The sequence below is a fragment of the Tarenaya hassleriana genome, unplaced genomic scaffold, assembly GCF_000463585.1.
Source record: "Tarenaya hassleriana unplaced genomic scaffold, ASM46358v1 Cleome8, whole genome shotgun sequence".
Taxonomy (NCBI): domain Eukaryota; kingdom Viridiplantae; phylum Streptophyta; class Magnoliopsida; order Brassicales; family Cleomaceae; genus Tarenaya; species Tarenaya hassleriana.
Window position 1 is genome coordinate 1,662,536 of NW_010970490.1, and position 23,330 is coordinate 1,685,865.

The 23,330-nt window shown below is 38.5% G+C and overlaps 4 protein-coding genes and 1 pseudogene across 6 annotated transcripts in view; 3 read left to right on the top strand and 2 right to left on the bottom strand.

Moving 5' to 3' along the window:
• The window catches only part of LOC104802375 (protein NUCLEAR FUSION DEFECTIVE 4-like), a 5,086-nt gene extending 955 nt beyond the window's left edge, over positions 1-4,131 (top strand). The window contains exons 2-5 of the mRNA XM_010525958.2: positions 9-130; positions 948-1,891; positions 1,957-2,294; positions 3,089-4,131. Coding sequence (XP_010524260.2) covers positions 9-130; positions 948-1,891; positions 1,957-2,294; positions 3,089-3,174 — 1,490 coding nt within the window. The 3' untranslated portion in view covers positions 3,175-4,131. The remainder of the gene's footprint in view (positions 1-8; positions 131-947; positions 1,892-1,956; positions 2,295-3,088) is intronic.
• Positions 4,132-4,230: 99 nt separating this feature from the next.
• On the top strand, positions 4,231-5,839 carry LOC104802374 (annotated as a pseudogene).
• A 116-nt stretch (positions 5,840-5,955) lies between these two features.
• LOC104802373 (triacylglycerol lipase 2) lies at positions 5,956-14,410 on the bottom strand. 2 transcript variants are annotated; one of them, XM_010525956.2, is made up of 9 exons: positions 14,169-14,410; positions 13,938-14,048; positions 7,492-7,632; positions 7,306-7,416; positions 7,037-7,221; positions 6,889-6,968; positions 6,693-6,788; positions 6,546-6,616; positions 5,956-6,288 (listed from the first exon to the last, which is right to left on the bottom strand). In XM_010525956.2, exons 1-9 carry the CDS (start codon positions 14,364-14,366, stop codon positions 6,037-6,039), a joined length of 1,245 nt encoding a protein of 414 aa, XP_010524258.1. In that variant the 5' UTR covers positions 14,367-14,410; the 3' UTR covers positions 5,956-6,036. The 2 variants fall into 2 exon arrangements, with proteins under 2 accessions (XP_010524258.1, XP_010524257.1); XM_010525955.2 differs by having other exon boundaries at positions 5,956-6,081; positions 6,339-6,616; positions 14,169-14,409.
• A 1,301-nt stretch (positions 14,411-15,711) lies between these two features.
• Positions 15,712-17,965, top strand: LOC104802376 (probable adenylate kinase 7, mitochondrial). Its single transcript, XM_010525959.2, has 4 exons — positions 15,712-16,126; positions 16,677-16,817; positions 17,076-17,261; positions 17,603-17,965. The coding sequence occupies exons 1-4, from the start codon at positions 15,806-15,808 to the stop codon at positions 17,753-17,755; spliced, it is 801 nt and encodes a 266-aa protein (XP_010524261.1). The 5' UTR covers positions 15,712-15,805; the 3' UTR covers positions 17,756-17,965.
• A 145-nt stretch (positions 17,966-18,110) lies between these two features.
• On the bottom strand, positions 18,111-23,323 carry LOC104802377. Of its 2 annotated transcripts, none has more exons than XM_010525961.1 (9): positions 23,164-23,323; positions 21,625-22,365; positions 20,677-21,437; positions 20,269-20,551; positions 19,933-20,154; positions 19,603-19,776; positions 18,724-18,891; positions 18,521-18,634; positions 18,111-18,452 (listed from the first exon to the last, which is right to left on the bottom strand). In XM_010525961.1, exons 2-9 carry the CDS (start codon positions 22,324-22,326, stop codon positions 18,198-18,200), a joined length of 2,679 nt encoding a protein of 892 aa, XP_010524263.1. In that variant the 5' UTR covers positions 22,327-22,365; positions 23,164-23,323; the 3' UTR covers positions 18,111-18,197. The 2 variants fall into 2 exon arrangements, with proteins under 2 accessions (XP_010524263.1, XP_010524262.1); XM_010525960.2 differs by having other exon boundaries at positions 21,625-22,371; positions 23,164-23,322.
• Between the last annotated feature and the right edge of the window lie 7 nt (positions 23,324-23,330).

Genomic DNA, 23,330 nt, shown 5'->3' on the forward strand with positions numbered 1-23,330 from the left:
CGCCGGCCCTCTTTCCGAGCTTTTGCCTCTCTGGGCCGCTCTTCTCGTCGGCGCTTTTCAGAACCTTGTCGGCTACGGCTGGGTTTGGCTTATCGTCACCGGCCGTGCTCCTGTTCTCCCCTTATGGGCTGTGAGTATTCCAATCACATATCTACCTTGCTCTCTTTTCTCTTCCATCCGATGTGATTTTCTGGTTGAAAATATCAGAGGTTGGATCTCTGAATCCATCTTTGGATTGGCCAAACATTTTCTAATAAAGATATCTTTCGAGGTTGTTTGTTTGGTTACTTAAAAAAAGTGTTGGAGAATCTGGACCTGTGAGAAAGCTATCCTTTTTAGGTTGTTTCGTTTCAGGGAAAGCGACGGAACAGATCTCAAAAGTTTGCCTTTTCCTCTTAGTTTCTTACTCTTGTTCTGTTGAGATCCGTTCTGTCGGTAGGACATTGCCGGCCTCCCACATTGCAATGTATTTGATCTCTTGCAAAGCAAACATATTTGACAGATTTAGGGGATTTTAAGTAAAGCTTGCGACTTTTCGATTTGGAAAAGTATCCGAACATTTGGACTGATTTGTTATGGACAATAAGTTTTCTGGGTAATTTGGGAATTGGAGAGTTTTTGTTAAAGCTTGCTTTCGAGGGTTTACCAGAAGATGTTTCAAAAAGAATCACTGAGCATGTTGTACTGTGAACATATGGCCGGTTTCGGATTTTTCTTATTCATCTTGTATCTCGGTGAATATTCGGGTTGGGTCGAACTGTTATGACATCATTTTCTCTTAAATTGATGCTCAAAGGTTGTTTGTTTACCAAGAAAGAATAGGAAAGTCTCCGACTATATTAATTTGTCGCGAAAGTCCTCAGATTCGGGAAAGAAGTGTGAAATGAACAATTTTGATAAGATTGTCTGAATTTGTGACACTGACACTCGTTATCTTTATGTTTCAGATGTGTGTGCTCATATTTGTGGGGAACAATGGGGAGACGTACTTCAACACAGCAGCACTGGTCTCATGTGTCCAGAACTTCCCAAAGAGCCGTGGTCCAGTGGTTGGGATCCTCAAGGGCTTTGCAGGGCTGGGAGGCGCCATCTTATCGCAGATATATACGATGATCAACTCCCCTGACCACGCCTCTCTCATCTTCATGGTTGCGGTTGGTCCAGCAGTGGTTGTTATCGCCCTCATGTTCTTCATCCGACCCGTTGGTGGTCACAGACAGATCCGTCCCACGGATGGGACAAGCTTTACCTTTATTTACAGCGTCTGCATTTTGCTGGCTGCATATCTCATGGCCGTGATGCTTGTTGAGGATCTGATTGATTTGAGCCATACCATCATCATTGTGTTCACCATGGTGTTATTTGCAATTCTCCTCGTACCCATCCTGGTGCCTATCATGACCAGTTGCTTAACGGAATCAACCGACCTCTCTTCGGCACTTGAAGAACCGCTTGTTCAAGAATCGGGACAGTCAGAACAAGTTGCGACCCCTGACCGTGACCAGGAGGTGATATTGAGTGAAGTGGAAGATGAGAAACCGAAAGAAGTGGATTTGCTTCCAGCGTCAGAGAGGCAGAAGAGAATAGCACAGTTGCAAGCGAAGCTGATGCAGGCGGCTGCAGAGGGTGCAGTTAGAATTAAAAGGGGAAGAAGAGGGCCTCACAGGGGCGAGGATTTTACATTAACGCAGGCACTTGTGAAGGCCGATTTCTGGCTTATATTCTTCTCACTGCTGCTTGGTTCAGGTTCAGGTTTGACAGTTATTGATAATCTCGGCCAAATGAGTCAGTCTCTCGGGTACAACAACACTCATGTGTTTGTGTCAATGATAAGCATTTGGAACTTTCTTGGACGCATCGGCGGAGGTTACTTCTCTGAGCTCATTGTCAGGTACGATCATGGTAAATTTGAAATGTTGGTTGACGAGACATTGAGATGTGTATGGGTTTGTGCAGAGACAAGGCCTACCCAAGGCCGATAGCCATAGCGGTGGCGCAGCTCGTAATGGCAGTGGGACACGTTTTCTTCGCATATGGATGGCCAGGAGCAATGCACATTGGCACACTGCTGATAGGACTCGGCTATGGAGCTCATTGGGCCATAGTCCCAGCCACCGCATCTGAGCTCTTTGGCCTGAAAAAGTTTGGGGCACTGTACAATTTCCTAACGCTGGCCAATCCGGCAGGCTCGCTCGTGTTCTCGGGACTGATAGCGAGCTCTATATATGACAAAGAAGCAGAAAGACAGGCACATGGGACAGTGTTGGATCCAGAGGAGCAGCTGAGATGCCAAGGTTCCGTCTGTTTCTTCTTGACTTCACTAATAATGTCTGGATTTTGTGTCATTGCTTGCGCCTTGAGTATGATTCTTGTGCATCGTACAAAGTCGGTCTATGCCCATCTCTATGGCAAACCCCATCCATGATGCACACCCTCTTGTTTTCCATTTGATCGTGTTCTTTTCTCGGTGGTGATGTATCGTTTCTGTGAATGAGTGTACGGGTTTTGTATTCAGATAAGCGAGTTTGTTTTACTGTTCCATATTTTGTATTGAAGCCAATTGGGCCTATTAAATAAAAAAAAAGGTATTTAGCATTACACCGAATGGTTGGAACTGGGCCCAAACACACTAGAAAAGATCGAGTTCACACAATACGTTAGGGGTATTTAAGGCTTTTAGCCAGTGACAAACATACTGTTGGAAAAATCATTTCTTCCCTCTGTTGTATTGCCAATTTAGGATCCTGGAATCTAGGGTTCGTCTTTCTGGTAAGATTTGCTTGCCTAATCCTAAAACCAGTTTTCTACAAAGCTATTTCAGGTTATCTTGTGTTCCCCATCTGTTTCCTTTTCTCTTACGCTTTTGACGCGGTGATTGTAGTTCTTTTGCGTTTAGAACTTGGTGCATGCATTTCACTGTTATTTTCTTCTTCTTTATCAGCTTCACGGTGTAAAATTATGCCCTACTATCGAATCTTGATTTTGTTGGTATGTTTTGAGTCGTCGTTACCCTTGTCGATTTTCGGTGGAAATTAATTCTACTTCCGAATTCTCGAAATCTGGTTCTCTGTGGGTTGCTTGGGTGCAGGAGAACATTATCAAGAGGAAAGGCTTATGGTGTACAGACTCCTCACCGCATTTTTCGTGGAACTTCCGGAAATTGTTGAACACTAAGGTGTTAGTGAAGCAGATGCTAAAGTTTCAGATTGGGAACGGTGAAAAAACATTGTTTTGGTATGATCCGTGGACTAGCCTTGACCGCTGATTGAATTTGTTGGTTCGACCGGACCGCGTAACTTAAGACTACCGCACTTGGCAACTGTGAGTGAAGGTGCAACAGAGGGTTCTTGGTCATTGCCGGCAGCCAGAAACGACAAAACCCAGCAGATGATGGTCTATATATCCACCATCCAGCCCCCTGAAGCTAGTTGTCCACCTGACATGGTCCTGTGGAGATTCAAAGATGATGATTACAGAACTTTCTTATCTTCTTTTAAAACATGGAACCATATTAGACTTCATAAAGAAATTGTGTCCTGGCATAATATTGTATGGTTCTCGTCTGGTATCCCCAGATATGCTATCCTCCTTTGGCAAGTTATACAATAGTGGTTACCAACAAAGGATCGACTTCAAAGATGGGGAGTTACTTCGGATACGTGCTGTAGGTTGTGTAATTCGGATGTTGAATCTCACCACCAACTGTTCTTTGAGTGCAGTTACGCCTCTAGCATTTGGAGCCACTTTGCTGAGGTGTGTTGGCCGAACGCACCAAAGAACACGACAAGGATGGTGGAGTGGTTCAATATCGACACAAACGACGCAATGCGAGGGCGGAGCAAAATTGCAAAATTATTGCTTCAGATTACGGTATATGAAGTCTGGAAGGAAAGGAACAACAGAGTATTTCGAGATATCAACCGTACAATTCCGCATCTGAAATGGAAAGTTGATCGTGTTATGCGTAATATCATCCTGTCTGTCAAATGCACACCTACAGCTGCCACCTCTTCTCTCTTGGCTGACTGGTTCTATCTCACTCGTTTCTTGAGACCACCATAGCTCTGCATTTTATTTTCTGTTATAAAATTCTATACTATTTTGACCATTTGCTTATGGATTCCTTTTGTATACAGTCTTGGACTGGATGTACATTTTTGCTAGATTAATACACATCACTTTCATAAACAAAAATGGTTGAAGAACTGAAATGAATGAAAATATGACTGTAATGGGGGTTTTACATAGAGTCTCCTCCTTATCAGATGGGAGTAGTATCGAAAGATAGTTGCTTTCTTAGTTGGCTGATTGATTCAATGGTCAGATCGGTAGCAAGTGTTGTTTCCTTGGATAGGTGTTTATGGTATTGAGTTTGGGAGCTATTTGTTTTATTTTTGTCTCATGCCTGACAGAATTTCAAAGACGGAGAGAATGCACAGTTTTTGGCAGCCGGGAGATGAGCTGCGAGGACAATCCAAAGCGTCTGAGGACCGGAAATGGTTGATGGCTGCATCCAAACTGGCCGAACAGACTAGATCAAAGGGCAAACGTTTCAACAATCTTGATCTGTCCAAGGGTCCAGTTGAACAAGTTCGAGACCCTTAACTTTAACATGTTTAACTTGGTGTCAAAGTTCAATGCTGCGTATGATATGAATGCCGTTTTCCAGAAGAATACTGTGGGAAACCTGAATGGAAGCAAATATAGGAGCAACAACATCGCTAAAAAAGACGGTAGAAATGCTAGCGGTAATAATAACAATGATGATGCAAATGCTGCTGCTGCAGATAAAAGGTTCAAGGCTTTGCCTGCCTCGGAGTGTCTCCCAAGAAACAACGTGCTTGGGGGTTATATCTTTGTATGTAACAACGACACAATGCTGGAAGATTTGAAGCGCCAGCTCTTTGGTATTCCCTGTTGGATATGCCTTCCGCTTGCTAGGAGTGACCCGTTATGTTATCACTGCTGTTATAATGGGTCATATTTTCTTATACCTTCCTTTAGTTTGGTTTGCCAGGTTTGCCTCTGAGATACAGGGACTCAGTTCGAGCGATAACACCAGGCCTGCCTCTGTTTCTCAACAACTACACAACTCATCAGTTGCATGGAATTTTTGAGGTTTGTTCTTGGCTTTTGGTGTTGTTTGATTGACATATTTCTGACTTTCTCTCCCCAATAACTGCTTGTGGTCTTGATGAGTTTATAAAGGCAACAAGCTTTGGAGGGTCAAACATCGACCCGACTGCATGGGAGGACAAGAAATGCAAAGGCGAATCCCGGTTTCCTGCCCAGGTTTGATAGTAAGACTGGAGATTTAGTGAGACTTTCCTCCCCGATGTGGAATATGGTGTTCATCCTTTCCTGATCGTTTAATAAAATAGGTGAGAACCCGAGTAAGGAAACTGTGCAAAGCTCTGGAAGAGGATGCCTTCAGGCCAGTCTTGCACCACTACGATGGTCCCAAGTTTAGACTTGAGCTCTCCATTCCTGAGGTACACAGTGCAGTGGATACGCAATCTATTTATTGCATTTGCGCATGGACATTCCTGTTGATGTGGAAAATCAATGGCAGACACTGGCGCTGATGGATCTCTGTGAACAGGCAGGATCTCCCTAAGCCAAAAAGAGTGTAAAGCCACCCTAATCTCGAAGAGGTTTGTTCTTCTATGATGCTGTGAGTATGTATCTGAATGTGTGATTTCTACATAAGAGGAGAGGAATCAGGAGCAATAAGCCATGATTGAAATGGTATTTGTACCATGTAGGGTACTTGTCTGTAATGTGTTCTTATGGGATACTCTTTGAGACAATCGTTACCCATCGGAAAATTGTTATAACAGACCACTGCCTTAACGTCTGCTCGATTGATCGATCCTCTTGTCAAGGATGAAGGTTTTTCTATCCGTTGAGTTGGGTAAGAATCCCGGTCCGATATTGAGAAGGAAAAACGACGCCTTCAGACAAACACATGGGTTTTGATTTGGTGATGAAAGAAGGGCATATGTTGTTGTAGATAAGACAGATAGGGAGATGAGATCAAGCTTGTCGCTTGAAAAAGGAAACAACTTGGTTATAAACAATGTCTTTGGCGTTAACACCCATGATGAAATCGGCATGAGCGTAGTCCTTGACGAACTGGACACTGATCTTGTTGATGTCGTGAAACTTGAAGCTGTCCAGCAAAAGCTCGACGTCCCTGACATCGGAGAGGGAGTCGGAGCCTCCGTAGCTGAAGAACAATGGCAGGTCGTGAGGTATGGCTGATATATTGTACGCTGGTGGCCTCACCTCTCCGTAGTGCATCAGATTGTAGTCCGCTCTACTTGGTTATAAACAATGTCTTTGGCGTTAACACCCATGATGAAATCGGCATGAGCGTAGTCCTTGACGAACTGGACACTGATCTTGTTGATGTCGTGAAACTTGAAGCTGTCCAGCAAAAGCTCGACGTCCCTGACATCGGAGAGGGAGTCGGAGCCTCCGTAGCTGAAGAACAATGGCAGGTCGTGAGGTATGGCTGATATATTGTACGCTGGTGGCCTCACCTCTCCGTAGTGCATCAGATTGTAGTCAGCTCTTCCGTAGTTGTATTTGGCTATCACTTTGTCCCTAACCGCTGCATATATTTGTGTTTATATGAATCAATCCATTAGTATTACTACTAGTATAATGAAGCGAAGAAAGGGACCAACTCTGAGCAAGGTGAACCATGTTCTTGGTTGAAGTAGACTGGGGCTCGTTCTTGATGAACAACTCAACGGTCGAGGCATTCAAGCAACAGTTCTTGCCTGTGATTTTAAATTAAAAATGTTTATAAAGCAAATAATGAGAATGCATATATAGTCATATATATGGCGGGGTTGAATAATAAAAATAATGCATACGGACCGGTAAGAGCGGATAGTAAGTCGTAGCAGTCGACGCCTGATCTGCTGCAAAGAGACTTGAGGAAACTCCCGACTGGCTCTCTGCGGCAATTAGCAAACATTTGCTTGGGTCGAAATGATAGTATGTAGAGCAAAAAAAAAAAGAATACCCTTTGGGATTAAACTCGGAAACGCCAAGAAGAGTGGTGAATTCGCCGAGGAAGGCTTTGGCAGCAAGGTCGCCGAGGGGAGTGGTCATGTGGTCGAGATAAGCGATGGGACTCAGCATAGCCACCGACCTCAGTTTGTCCACCTGCCTTCCCTCCGACAACGCCCCCAACGCTATCAGTGTCCCCTGCTTTCCCACTTTTTCTTTCAAAATATTTTATTTATTATATGCATATATGGACGAAAGTCTCTGTCTGTCCAGTCTACCCACCAGGGAATGGCCTACGTAGTGTATCTTCTGGGACGTTTTGGAATGCACGTAATCGAAGAAAGCGGGCAGATCATATGTCACCAGCTCATCCCACGACCAGTTCCAGTATGTCTGCCCATATCATCGGGGTTAATTAATTTTTTGTTAAAAAGAAGAAGAAAAGAAAAGAAAAGAAAGGAAGTGGACCGGTTCATCGGGGTTAAGGAAGTTGTGGCGTCTGCTGAATCTGGTGCCTCGGGTGTTGGCGATCCACACATCGAATCCCTCTTCCGCCAATATCAGCGGTAGATTTTGTTCCGCCGGATTTAGCAGCCACGTCATCCCATCCTACACCATCACCAACAAACACAGAGAAGGTATGGATTCTGTCCCGATCCGACACAGAAAACAAAACACGTCATTGCAGACAGTTTTGGCTGTCCATTGACCACAGAGAGGAAAACTTACGAGATAAGGAAAACTACCATAATAGGTTCAAATATAAATCATGTTTTCTAATATATACTATAATATAAGTGGCTAATATGTATTTTAACTTATGAAAACATATATGTCATGATTGCAGTTCCTAATGGGAAGACGCTCGTCTCTTTTGACTTTCTATCGTTAGTAACGCTCGCTTCTCTCTTTTTTTTTCGACTTTATTTCGCAAAAACACATGTTAATCACTTATGCTGTCTCTTTGTCTCTTTCCACTTTTCTATATTATATTACTACTCACCTTGGGTACCCCCGTAGAATTAATGATAGCTTAAAAACTTATTTTTGAATCGAAGAAATTTGTTAGCCCTTTCTTCCGAACAAAATATATTAATTTGTTTAAAAAACTTTACATGTCACACATCTGCAAATGCCTCACAATCACATACGCCCTATACGTGTGCATGCTCGTCGACGAGGCATGCAGGCAAGGCGTACACGTCGGTTCATATCTATGCTTATCCTCTGACGGACAGTTCATAAAAAAGTCCATATTTTCTAATCTTTATATATAAAAGTATAGTTGTTATTGAGAGTGCGACACGTGTCCTCAAATTTTTTTAACTTATTCTCTATCTTATTAATTATATACCATTAATTACATACTCATTAATATGAATATAAGTACATGCATATAAAAATTAAAATCAGATTTAATAAATTTTAATCAGATTTTCAAAATAAAAAAAATAATGATGGAGCTGAATGTAGAGATGTAAACTTAATTATCTAAATAATTCTCATTCAAAACTATACATACAAATATGAACATGAATACATATAAAATTTAAAAACAGATTCAATAAATTTTAATCAAGTTCAAACAATGCTAATGTCATATCCCAAAATAAAAAAAATTAATGATGGGACGATAAAAGCAATTGTTATCAAGCTTTTAATATAATAATAATATATATATATATATATAAGTAAAGTTATATAAGAACATGACATGTGTTTATTTTTCCAATAAGATTTTTTTGAGTCAAATGCATAATCAATTACCAAATAAATAATAGAAAAAAGTCATGTAGTTATCTGTGCATGAATCGTAAAGATCGAAGAGTCAATTAACATGATCTGAGTATATATATATATATATATATTTCTTCTTGTATTGATCCCAAGAGCAAGTCGAACAAGAAGGAGCTTAAATCTGGTATATTAGTGATATATATTTGTTTAAATTTATATATTTATTTTGCATATTTTTGGGCGTAAGTATTGACGATACATGTATATATAGAAAAAATGTTCTGGAATTGTCGATCCCCGAGGCATATGAGTGTCTAATTCTCAACACGTAAGTATTCTATATCATCTTACTTTCCATATTTTTTACGATCTTTCACCGTTCTACATTTTTTATCCGGGTGGATACTAAACAAATCATTTGTATACGATAAATATTGTTCGAATCTTTCGATCAAATGTAATTTTTGAACTGTTCGATTTGTTCTTTTTGCATAAGTCGAGGGAACAAGAATAGAGGTACTTGCTAAATCAGGTGATTTCTAGATCCCTCCTACACTGTGAAACTCATATTCACACAAACACACATATCTACACACAAATACGTATATTATTTGCGTAGATATATATGGGCAAAGGACAAGTGAGAGAGAACTTTGGTCCAACTGAATAAATAATGTCGTTGAGATTGGTGTTTGTATGCGAGTCTAGAAGACTTGGTACATAATTTTGAGGAGTATGATATTGAAATTGCATTTATATTATTTCTATTTCAAAGATTATTGTATTGATTTAATCCATGAGAAATTTTTGGGAAAGAAATGAAAGATTTTGGATGAATGTCAGAAAAAGAAATATAAGGGTTAGTTAAAAGCAAGAGTGACATTATTTTTACAACAAAGAAACAACACATGAATCCATCAACAAGTTTGGCGGGAGGATTCCAATTCACTGAAATCCCAAGCAATTTTAAGAAGATTCATATGATATTTCATCCAAAATCATTGAGAAGCACCTAAAGGTCGAACCTTTGAAAATATCTCAATTCAAAAGAGGAAAGCTGTCTAAAAAAACAGAACAATACCACAGTTCTCATAATGTCACTACCATAAGGGGCCAGACACGACGAGGGTGAGGGTTCCATTCAGTGGACACTATCTCTCCCATCTCATCTTTTTTGTTTTTTCCCTTTTGTTTTGTTTTTGATCTATTGTTTAGTTATACAATGAAAGCTTTTAGTTGATACACCATTCCTGTAACGGAACAAGTATAGATGAATATTCCTACGCATTCTACTCAAGTAAGACCCAGTTTGTCAGTGACAAACCCACGTTATAGCCAGTGGGGGTACGTGCCCACAGTGCTGTTAAAAATATGTCTTTGTATAGTTTATTTTTCCATGGCGTTTCTTTTTTTTAGGTATATATATATATATATATTATATGTCTATGCCTCCAATTAAAATTTGACGTGGGTCTATTACTATATGTGTGTATATATATTCACATAAATAGCGCGTTCGTCGTGTATATATATTCACATAAATAGCACGTTCGTCGCAATGTTTTCATATGGAAATTTTATTTTTTTAGCCATTATTTTTTTCTTCTCTTCTGTTCGGTTTTGAACCTAGAATTTGAGTAACATTTTATCTGGTAATATTGCAACTCTTCCCCTCCTCACCTCCATATTTCCTGGTTTTTTGTCCAAGAAAAAAAATAGAAATTCAAAGAAACAAAGCACATAATAAAGTAGAAAACAAGTGTCTTTGTTGGTTTCATGTTGTTATTGAATTATTTTAAATTCAATATATTCTTTCTCTAACAATAGGGTTTTAGATATAAAAACATATTGGTTCGAGAAAAATCTCCCATAGTTTAACACGATTAGTAATATAGGTTGAATTAAATAAAAAGATTAAACTAAATAAGTTTTAACTCATATTTTATATAAATTTAAAATGGATCATAGGGGTTGTTTAACCAATATTACTTTCATAAAATATACATGACATACAAATATGACATACTATTAATTTTATTTTTTAAAATATAAAACTGACCAAATCTTAATTTATAAAAAATACAATGATTTAAATTTTATTGGGGCAAATGAAATAGTTATTAGTGCTGTATTCCATTAAATTGATGGAATTAAATAAATTTGTATAAAATTTAAATACTTATGAGTTTATATAGGTTTAACATTAAATCAATACTTTATTGTAAAATATTTATTAATTGAAATATATAATTATTGCATTTCTAACACCAACCAAATTTCTATTATTATTTAAAACTATAAGATTTCTTTATAAATATATGAACTTTCCCAACTTTCACATAAATACCCAAAATTTTGAAAATCTCTCAAATAAAACTAAAATCCATTAATGACGATTAATTTATAATGGAATCCTCCAAAAATTGATGACATGACATCCTGACATATTAACGAATATTGTTTAATTTGAGAGATTTTTAAAAGTTTGGATATTTTTTTGAAAGGTTTACAAAGTTCAGGTATTTATATGAGAGTTTTATAGTTCAGGTATTTATATGAGAATTTTGCAAAAATTTAGGTATTTATATACGATTTTTCCTAAGAATAATTCACCTTCCCAAATAAAATTATTTTCAAAATAGTTACTTTTCTCTAATGTAATGTAAATAATATAGGTTTTTTCTATTATTTATTATTTGAAGAATCGAACTCTTTATTTTTTCACAAAAAAACTTAAAACTATACAAAATATTATAATGTTAACAAAATAAAAATATATCAACTTAAAAATATCAAATAAACACATAAATTTCACTATTACTATTAACGTTTCGATTTTGGAAAATATTGTCAAGATGTAATAAATAAATTTTCTACTGATATTTGCTTTATCTTATGAATTTGAAATGAATCTAACAAAAATGTAGAAATTATTAAGGTTTTAACGGGATATAATGTGAAATGTCAGTTTGGTTGGGTAAAGGTCTCATAGGTGTCAACGGGTAAATTGTTTCGAAGATTTTTCAGAAACTTATCGAATCGGGTCTTGAAATGTATACTCTGAGTGAAATGTCATACAGAAGGAGTCCTCTTAGTTAGTTTGATTTACTAATATTGTTAGAAAAATTGGATAAATGTTATATTTGAAATCTACTAAATGAATAGATAATTATAGCATTTTTAATTTCTTAAACCCAATTTGTGGTGAATGAGAAATTAATTTTTAAATGTGGTTATCCAAAATAAATGTAAAAATATGGTGGAAGAATATTTGTCAAACGTTGAAAAAATGACAAAGTACAAGGAATGAAGCTTCCTTATATGTTGTCTCACATCTAAAGTTTTGGTCAAGAGGAATGAATGAGCTTCCTTATAAAAAGAACTCCCATTGGATCAACAATGTTCAAGCTCAAGGTTGACTAAAGCTAAAAACGATTGGTCCCACTTCTTCCTCTTTGGGAGAAAACGAGCAAAGTTCCCGAGCGGAACGTTTAAAATTTGAATTGAAAGTTTCATTCGGGACTATTCGATTCAAAGAATAACGTTTCAGTGTGGGATTTAAAATTTAAAGTTGCGTGTCGATGTGGGATGGTTGGGTTGTGAACCAATGCGTTCTTGACGAAACGTTTCCTTTACGAATGATTTGGATAGAACCGCTGGTTGAAAGGGTGAAGCCTCTTCCTTCACATATTTTTGTAATAACCCCCGAATATTATAAATAAGATGCCCATATGATCATTTTTTACATCCCATTTTTTCTGAGCGCTTTATTCTGTTTGAAATTCTGCATGATATACTCCTTACTTATATATAAAATTCGTTTTGCTGGAAAATATATATGTTTATTTTTAAAAAATAAATTATTTGTTATTTCAATAGATAAATTCATAATTGAGAGAAATTAATGCAAAAACAGTTATTTCTTATCCATTATTAGTACTTGATATCTAGATAGGTGTGTTGTAGATTTCTAATCAATATAAAAGAAAAGTTATGTTATAAATTTATTTTAATTAATCCCCCAATACTTTACAAAAATATATATGATATAGCTAATTACATTATATTCATCATAAATTATATTTTTAAAATAATAAAATCTATTATTTAGATTATATTTAATGCAGTCGATACACGTGGATTAATATATTTTCTACTATAGTAAAATTGTATATTATAACCTATAAAAATCTAAACACAAAAATTATCCACAAACTATTTTTCAAACAAATGCATCATCCATTATCTATATTTTAAAAAAAAACACATTTTAATTTAATAATATGAATTATAAATTTAAAAACAAAACATATTATATTTAATTTTAAAACTAATAAAATTATTTAAAATCTATATTTATTTTTAATTCGTGCGATATACGTACGGGTGAATATATTTGTTATATAAACACCAAAGTTATATCAAATCTCTTTTGAAAAAATATATCATCCCATTATCTTAACGCTTTAAAAAAAATCTCATTTTGATTTAAAAATATAAATCTTTTTTTATTCTCTTTTTTAAACGTTAAAAAAATTAGTAGTTCAGTTTTTTTTGAAATTTTTTTTTCTAAAAATACTACCCCAATCCTTAATTTTTTTGGGATAAACGGGTTCCTAGATCGAGGTCCAGACTAGTCATGAGGCCGGAAGCAAGCCATATGATTAGAATATGTGCTCCCCTCCTCAATTTGAAGTTCGAATTCGAGATGAAATAGATTCTTTGCATCCTCATTTCACCGATTGAACTATCCAAGTTGAGTTCTAACCTTTAATTTTATATTATAATACACAAAAATATAAATGTAGACGTTATTCAAAATTATTTTTTGAAAATAAAAGATATTATTATCTCAATATTTTTAAAAAATTTTTATTATTTCGACTTAAGATATGAATTATAAATTAAAAAATAAAATATAATATATTTAATTTTAAAACTAATAATATTTTTTTAAAAATTATACGTATTTATAGTCCGCGCGATCGGGCGGGTTAAAACCTAGTATAAAAAAAAAAGTAAAAAGATATTCCATCCGTTACTCTGTTCAAACATGGCTTACGCAGACACCGATGATTAATATGATAGAAGTCTCTCCTATACATACATAAGTACACACACACACACATGTTATACATGTAAATGTGCTACAGAAACTGAGATGAGGTAACACTTACAACAAGAACTCCATGTTGTATTAAGACAGGCTGCCGCGTCGTCTTTCCATTACTGACGCGTCCTTCTGGGATTCTTTGCATATTCAATATGTATCCATCTCGAGTTGTCACCTTAGTTATCCAATTCAAAGTAACTTAATCAATCAATCCTTGAGGTTATAACAACAGTCTGTCTTAATGGTTATATTAAGTGTAACTATAAATAATAATTGACATAAAATGGAATCTTACTTCGTGCTCCTGGCATATGTATCCGTGTACGGCGACGGAAGTGGCGCATATGCCGTCGGAAGGCGCCGGAGCCACTGAGCCGGCGAGCCAACCGAAGGGCCCACGGCTCGAACCGCGACCGTCGAGCGGCTTAACTAACAGAAGAAATAAAATTATGACCCATAATGGTGAACCGATTAAACCGGATAGAACCGCCATACTCCGAGCGAGCGAGCGAGCGGGAGGTGGCTGGTTTGAGCTGAAGATACGAAAAGAGGTGGAAAGGGGGTTTATTTATAGTGGAAGATTAAGTGGGAAAACGATAATTGGGGTCTTCACGTTATATCTTCAGGGCTCGAGTGGAAAGACAATGGGAGACGGGACCCACCTCAACCATTTTTTAAAATAAAATTATCGATGCTTTCACGAGATTGTTATCACTGTCCTAATTGAAAACTTCCCAAAAAAAAAAAAAGTGTCGAGCCCCGGGGATGGCGGTAATAAGAATAATTTCGAAGGTGATTTTGGAAAGACCATTAATGTATGAGAAGTATGATGCGTATATAAAATTTTACTTTGTGAGCCGATATGTGAAAAGGGGTATTGATGTTGTTAGGATAATATAGGAAATGCTTTGTTTGTCATCATAATGAACTCAACCAATTTTTCTTTCTTTTTAACTAGCAGACAAACAAAGGAATCCCGCACTCTATCTTATCATGACTGAAACCAATCTATACATGACTTTGACAAAAAAACTACATGTATCTACACACTCCGTATGTGTGTGTGTATATATAATAGAAAGACGGTGTACGTAAGTGTATGGGGACAAGTTCGCCAAAAAGAATTTAAAGTATACTTGAATCGGTCATTTCTTTACTTTAACCACGAGAGATGGCACGTACAAACATGTAGTATTTCGGGAATCTCAGCAAGGAAACCACATCTTGGATGCTTTTTCTTTTTCTTTTTCTAAGACATATGAACTATAGAGACATAGGGATGGGATGTAGAGAGACAGAAATGTGGGGCCGATGCCAATCTCACATCCCCCAAAACTCCCACTGAGTTTTACGAGAGTCTTCCTTTCACATTTAGGTGTCATCACTCGATTGTTCCCACTTCCTCATTGCGTGTTTGTGTAATATACTTAGATTTTTTTTTAATATATATATATATATGTATATATGTATGTATCGGTCATAGATACCCCGGTGTGAAGTTGGTGTAAGCAAATGAAAAGTGAGCCCAAGAAAAGCCCGTTAAATAACAAGTGGACCAATATCTCATGTGTTGCTTGGTTTGGTTAGGATGAAGCTAAAGGAAGAAACAAAACGAGGGAGAGATTATAAAAAGAAAAATCTAACCCCCTCGCCCTTACATTTCCATGCCCATTCACAATTTTGGAATGTGGCATAGTTGGGCTTTGTTGGATTTAGGCCTGCTCCCCCCCCCCCCAAATTCAATTGCACCTTATCACAACATGACACGTGTCACACTATATTTGTGGTATTTTCGTGATTTCTTAGCCACCCTGTGGTCATTTTCTCCAGCTGTCTCTCTTAAACCTCGCCTCTCTCTCTCCACAAACCCCTCTTTATGCTTCGTGGCTCTTTTCATCCCGAAACCCTCTGTTCCGCCGCCGCGTCTTCACCATGGCATGGCTGAGCCGCCTGCGATTGGCCTCTCCGGTTGCGAGTCGCGTAGTGGGGCGTCGATCGTTCGGGTCAGCAGCCGCGGTGGAGCTTGACTATGATTCCGACGACGAATATTACTATAGGGATGATCTCCGGCCAAGGCTCGGATTGGCCGCTTCAGAAACGGAGAGGGGAGTCCAGTGGGTTCTCATGGGTGCCCCTGGCGCCTGGAGACACGCATTCGCTGACAGGCTCTCTAAGCTTCTTCAAGTTCCTCACATTTCTATGGGAACTCTTGTTCGTCAGGAGCTTAACCCTAGATCCGCTCTCTACAAGGAGGTGAACAAAATTTCCCCCTTTTTAGTTGAATTTTGATTCTTTTGGTTTACAAAAAAGGCATTTCTGTGTCCTTTCTTATGTTCGTTTCTATCCGACTTGGTGAACCTGTTGTAGCTGGGTTCTGTATTTCACTACATTTTTTTCTTGTTAGGAACTTAGGATATATTTTTTTTGTTAGGGTTTAATGGTCGTCTCGAATCTCCAATTAGGAATTTAGTTAGTATATGTCGCAACCCAGTGTCTTAACTCAATCCTTACAGGAACGTGTATGAATAAATAGCGTTGGTTAGGCGGATTTAATGTCCTCCTTCTATCTGTTTGCACCTGATGTTCTTCTCCATCCTATCTGATATTTTTATGCGGCCTCTTATCCCTTAGCGAACGTAGCGGCTATTTCAACATTAGTTCTTATGTATACCTACATAGATTGCAAGGACTGCGAAATGAACTGAGTTTTGTTTTTGGTTAGGATGTTTAGTTCGTAGTTCAATTTATTGTCTCTTACAGAACATATCAGTAGTTGTAAAGTTGGTTTCTGCGTCTTGCATAGATTGCTGCAGCTGTAAATGAACGAAAGCTTGTTCCAGAAGGTGTTGTGTTTGCATTGCTGTCGAAGAGGCTGGAAGAAGGGTGCGCAAAGGGGGAAACAGGCTTCATTCTCGAAGGAATTCCCCGGACTCGGATCCAAGCTGTGAGTTCAATGATCTCATTGTTAAATATTTTGCAGAATGCTTATTACCATATGGAGTCTTGGTTAAATTACGTTTATTGACATTGCTGTGAATTTGTTGCGATGGTAGAGCATCTATTGGCTCTTCTTTGTCGGGGTTCTAAGTTTTTGTGGAGATTCTGGATCAGATGACTTTTATTGATTTTTTTTTCCTTTCTAAATGGTATTTTTGAAAAGCTCAAAACAGGAGTGATTTTTTACTATCCTGAATGGTTGCAGGAAATTCTGGATCAAATAGAACAAATTGACCTCGTTGTGAATCTCAAATGCTCGGAGAAACATTTGGTTAAACTCAATCATGGAAGTGAAATTACTTCACCTGGCCTGGAGTTTCCTGGCTCTATGTTACCCTCTGCAGTTCCCATCAAAGCTCGGCAGGAGAGTATCCGGATCTATTCTGAAGAGGTACTTTTTCAGGCTTTAATCAATCAATCAATCAATCATAACTCATATCAGCTGTCTACTCTGGTGTTCTTTGGCTGTGGCTGTCGTGATGTTTCCCAAACTCTAATTTGGTTTAAGTCCATAAAAAATAGTAGGATGGTAGTCATGTTTAGTGTCTGTCATGTCTCTTCATTCAGTCAGTTGTTTGCTAAAGTTAGTAAGAGGGTCGTGTTTCTAGAACTTAACCAGAACATCCACCGGGCTGTGGTCAGTCGATGTTGGTTGGTGGTTGAATTTGCGTATGGTCAGGGAGATTCAAGTAGTGGGTTGTTAACAAGTGAGAATTTGATATGATGGATCAGGTGAGGCCCCTGGAAGAGTATTACAGGAAGCAGAGGAAACTTATAGACTTTGAGGTGGGAGGTGCCACGTCGGCAGAAACCTGGCAGGGCTTGTTGGCTGCTTTGCATCTGAAGCACTCCCAATGCACACCGCCAGCTCACTCTCTCTTTTGATTCTCCACCAGCGGAGTTCCTTTTAGAGCTTTGCTTCTAAATTTTGATCTTCTTTCCATTTTCTGGGTCTGTTTCCAGATACCATAACCCCCAGCAAATCTGTGATTCCGACGAAACACTCCCATGCAAGCAGTGGGGACGAAAAGTTACCCGCATACTCAAAACGCAATTCCACATAAATCAGTAAATGCATCCGTTATTGCTTCAAAAGTTGTTCACTGAGAAACTTGAGTAATAGTTGAGTTTTGTTTTGTCTGGGTTTATTATCTAGAAAATAAGGAGTATTAATCGTTTCAAAAGCTCCAGGGTGTAGTACGTTGGGCCGTTTTAATAGATCAACCAGCATGTTTCCGGATAGATCAAAGCATTGGATAAGAAAAAAAGGATTTGGTTGGGTATTATACATACATAAATTTGGACAAATACAATATGTCCGGGTGGCTCAGTCTCCCTTCATCCACAAGTCCCGGAGAAGTTGATACCTTATGCAGGAGTCAAAGGCAAGGGCCTTTGGACATTCAGGCAGGGGAAGGAGGAGGGGCAAAGGGGAAGTGAGCTCATCGAGCTCATCGTCGCTTGTGTTGGCTTTCCTCGTGACAGAAGAAGAGCTCACAATTTCCGGTACCGAAGGAGCTTCATACACTGGAGGTGGTACAGTGCATGGATAGTCTGTGATCCACGACGCCTTGTCTCTTTCCTGCATAGATTTTTCAAGATCAGATCATCTCTCGTCTTAACATATACACTCAATGGCCTCTCTCTCACCTCATTCTCAAGAGCTTCAAGAAGATGATTTGGGAGAGGGTCTGGGCAAAACTCATCAGCTTCAAAATTACTCAACACCCTCTTTATCAGCGGTCCACCAAACCCCGGGCATACCTTCAGGTACACACGCTCTTATATGTCACTCCCAACCAACAAGAAAGATCTAATAGAAACACCTTCACAGAGCTTTTATTGGCTTTTACCTCTTTCCGCACAGAACTGTTCAAGAGCATATCCTTCGGAAGCATCATCAAATCACTTAGTGCATTCAGAAGATTAAAAGCCTTAAACGATCTATCGTCTTCACCATTCTCAACATCATCCTCATCGATGCCAAACAGATCACTGAGCCACCTCAACCAGTTTCCAACCTGTATTCATCAGAGTGAAACCATAAGCTTTATCAGTACGATTCTAACCCATGCACTCAAATCCCTGAATGCACTGAGATTGTTGTTGCCTTTGATGGACCATAAAATACCGAATGGTGTTTTTTTTTTTTTTTGCAGTAGCGGTTGCAAATTGAGATGAAAATGTGTCCAAAATCTGTGTGGCCGAGATGAAAATGTTACGATGTATGTGCGGACATACACGAATAGATCGAATTCGAAATGAGAGTGTTAGAGAGAAACTATGAGTCATAACCATAGAAGAGAAATTACGTGAGAGACATTTAAGGTGGTTTGGACACGTAAAACGTAGATGTTCTGGTTAGAAAATTAGGGAGTATAAGGATGGAAATGAAGAAACAAAAAAGGGGTAGGCCTAGACTTACTTGGGAACGAGTCATTAGAAATGACTTGGATATGTTGCAAATATTGGAGAATATGACATAAAACCGAAATAAATGGAAACGAAGAATTCATGCGGCTGATCCCAAATAAATTTGGGATTAAAGCGATGTTTTTGTTGTTGTTGGTTGCAAATTGAGGATAAAACTATCATAACAATTATTGAGAAAAAAAACTCAATTTTTAGGCATGTTCTCAGTTCACTTCTCCAATAAAAAGTCGATTTTTGAACATAGAGAAATGAATCCACACAAACACGGGCGATATACAAATGGTTTTGAGTAAACTTACAGCATTTTTCAGCTGGGCACCAGATCCAAAACTAGATTTTCCAGAGGGAACAGGCAATACTCTTGTATCTCCAATGGGATCGGAAACAGGATCTGTAGGGATACTGTCATCAGAATCTCGAAGAATAGCATTGAACATAGCCACGTCAAGTCTTGCCACACATTGTTCCATTATCTGCATTCAAATGTGAACCGACATACGTAAATAAAATGAACAAATCCAAGTTCCATGGGGGACTGGCTGCACAAAAGAAGAAATCGGGATTCCTTATTGTCATTCATAACGAAAATTGGATTTAGAAAGCAAAATATTCATGGTAGAAAATGTTACCAGACGAGCAGTAACTGGCAAACAGCCGCACTCGTGGCCACTGGCTCGTAGAGGACATAATCGTTCACATGCGTCTCTGAACGCCTTTTTCCAAAGCTCTATTGAGAAATCACTTTGTTCTTGATTTACAGAACTAGGCGTTCTTCGAAAGTTTTTCCTTGATTCAGAACCAATGGCTTTGTCAAATGCCCTTGCAGCAGATTGCATATGCGGTGTAAAAGTCTGGAGACATGAACTTTAAAGTTAGTAACTCAATTACTAGGCCTCCCAATAGTAACTCGGCGTCCTCATTTATTTGGTAAGACAAGACAAAGCAGAATAGCAGAGAACTTTCACCTGCCACCATATAGATTCTACAACACGTGTGAAAATCCAAGCTTCGACCTTTTCAAGTGCTAATGTGAAAGTGCTTGGGTTGTCCCAGCCACCAATTCTTTCACCATCCCTTTTGTTTGGAGGAGAATCCTTCCACTTCAATGGCAATCGCTTCTTCTCAATTTCTCGTTCAGCCTTCTGTCTCAATGTACGAGGACCAACAGAAACCGGTAGTTCTTCTTCCAAGCCGCTTTCGCTTATGATTGCCCTCAGAACGACAGCATTTGATAACCAAAATGTTAATCTGTGATTAAGGGAGAATTTACATCAGAAACAATCTGTATCTGTATTAACAACTTGATGACAGATCTATCATCGTATTCTAATCCAGTGAAGGCATAGAAGAGTGTCAAAGATAAATGAGCATACCTGGGGACATCATTTCCACAGGCTTTGGCAACAAGAACTAACCCCGAGACTGCACTTTTGGCTGCAGCAGCTCTTCGTGACGAAGGGCTTTGTAGATAGAGCCGGGAAAGGCGTCTTGCTGGGGCATGGACCTTACTCGTGGAGCTTCCATGCTCTGCAACTACTGTATAAAGAGCTGCTTCTATAGCAGCGGCTTCCCTAAGCTCACCCTCAAGCTTTTTTACTTTACTCTCCAAATTCTTGATCTTGATCACCATATCAGCATCCCTATTACCCTTTGGATGTACCTTTACTTCTTTTTGTTCGTTGGATACTCCACACCCGCTGGTACTTCTGGAAATATCCAAAGATGATCGAACAGATTTCACGATTCTTGATCTCTCAACTGTGCTTTTCCCTCCCGACTCACCGATCGAATCTTGATTACTCTCAGAACCTTGAGATGAACCGTTTCCCAAGTCATCATCAAGTGGAAAAGGTCTAGAGTTGGTTTCTCCATTCCCATCATCCAGCATACTGCTCTCATCAACAGAATCCATAACGCTATTGCTTATGAAAACATTAGCATTGTCTTCTTGTGCAGAAATAGAAGCATCCGATACAGAAACATGAGTGTTCACTGGGAGATTAAATACCGAAGACAAGTCAATCGGTGATGAAATCCGGTTAACAACTTCCTGTGGTTCACTCTCCTCCTGCACTGTTCTAGAACTCTCATGGTCACTTCCTTTGACATCGGTATTCATTCTCTCATGTTCTTCCTGCACGAATCATAAAACCATTTAATGTTATATAAATCCACAGTAATTATCAAACAATAGCGTGGACTGGCCACGAGGATTCCGGATTTTCACTATTCCTTTATCTCATTGGACCGACATTGAATTAAAGAAAACATATAATTACAAGGATTCACACGAGCAATGAGGCCAAAATAAAGAACCTTACCTCCTCTGTCCGAGCAGAAAAACCACCATGAGACTCTAAAGTTGAACAAGAAACTGTCAAAGAGGAGTGCGAGGAGATATCATCATCTGTAAATGAATCAATCTCGGCTTCCTCAGAGTTTTCCTCATTCATTAAGGCAGAAACGGATTCACTGCCATTCTTACACACATCTTTTGAGCCATTCCTAGGTGAAGAATTGGCCTGATGTCTTTCATGTGGTTGAATTGTGATGAACAGAACAGGCTGAGATGTGTTCCTATAGCTTCTCTTGCTGTTCATTGGAGCAGTTATGCTCAAACTATCTTTAATGACACCAAAATCTGCCAAATCTATGGTAGCAGTTGCCAACAGCTGGTGTGTTCTTTCTCTCCGAGGCTCATATAGGTTGAACTCCAAGATATTTTTCAGGAATGAATCACTATCCTTGTTGTTTCTGGTCGAGACATCCCTCAACAAAGTCACAGGAAGCTTAAATGATTCACTGAATTCAATTTTCCCCTCGCCGATAACAGATCCAAGAGAAGGAGTAACGACATTGGTTGAGCCAGAGTTGCGTTCCCCATTTTCCCAATGTATTACCACAGAGCGAAGGGATCTTAGGGACTGAGATGGTGGCCATGGCTTGATCTCGTGAATGTGGATCAGATAATCAGTGTGAATCGATGAACCTTTCTTGTTCTTGGAGCTTAAACCCAGAACCATTTTGCAGAAAATCTACAATCCACAATTGAACTCTTCAATCTGTAGCTGCATAATCATCTGAATTAGCAAAACAGCAATTCTCATATTTGATCATGAATGCTACACCACACCCAACAAATCATAGTATACTAAACTTTGTCAACTCGATTACCAACACGAAAGACTAAACACAAACATGAAGCATAGCAACACTAGGGACAATATGTCAACAGACGTGTTCAATGAAATAATCAGGTCTAGCAGCTTAAAAATCCAATCCTTATGCTAAACCCACGATAAGAAAATGATTCTGTACTCGCGACCAAAGACCCAAATTGGACCGATGAAGACATTGAATGCGATCTATGAACTTTGAAAAAATAACATCTATTACTAACGCATTCGAGTTCAAACACAAGACGGAATGGAGAGATCGTACTCAGAAACTCAAACAGTACAGTTCAATAAAGGAGGGTCCCTGCTCTTGAACAACAATGCACAAACAAGAAACACTATTGCTACTTTCAAGCTCACTAAATCAGAAAGCGAGTATAATTACAAGTGCCACTAGTTTTATTTTTTTTCCCTAGACATAATCGAACCTACTGATCAAAAACCAAACTAAAAAAGAGCTAAGACCCATTACCGAAGTTCATTCAGAGAGATTCTGAGCTACCGACAAACATTATCACAAAAGTCGGTCACTTTTTCAGTTCTTATGTCAGATCCAAGCAACTTAAGAAAAACCCATAAAAGATTATAGCTAATAGCAGATCAAAAGTGAGAGATTCGATGTAATGCAGCATAAGGAAGCATCAAAAGCTATGTGAAATAATCAGACGAAGAAGAAGACAATACCAACAAAACTAGCTGCTGAGAAATCGCAGGAATGACATGAAGGGTGCGATGTCTATTTGGATTCTTGTTCTTGTTTCCAGAAGTTTGAAATTTTCGATCTTTTTTCTTTCTTTCTCTTTGTTTGTTGGTTTTTATTTTTTCTGGTGGTTTGATTTTTCAGAGGATGT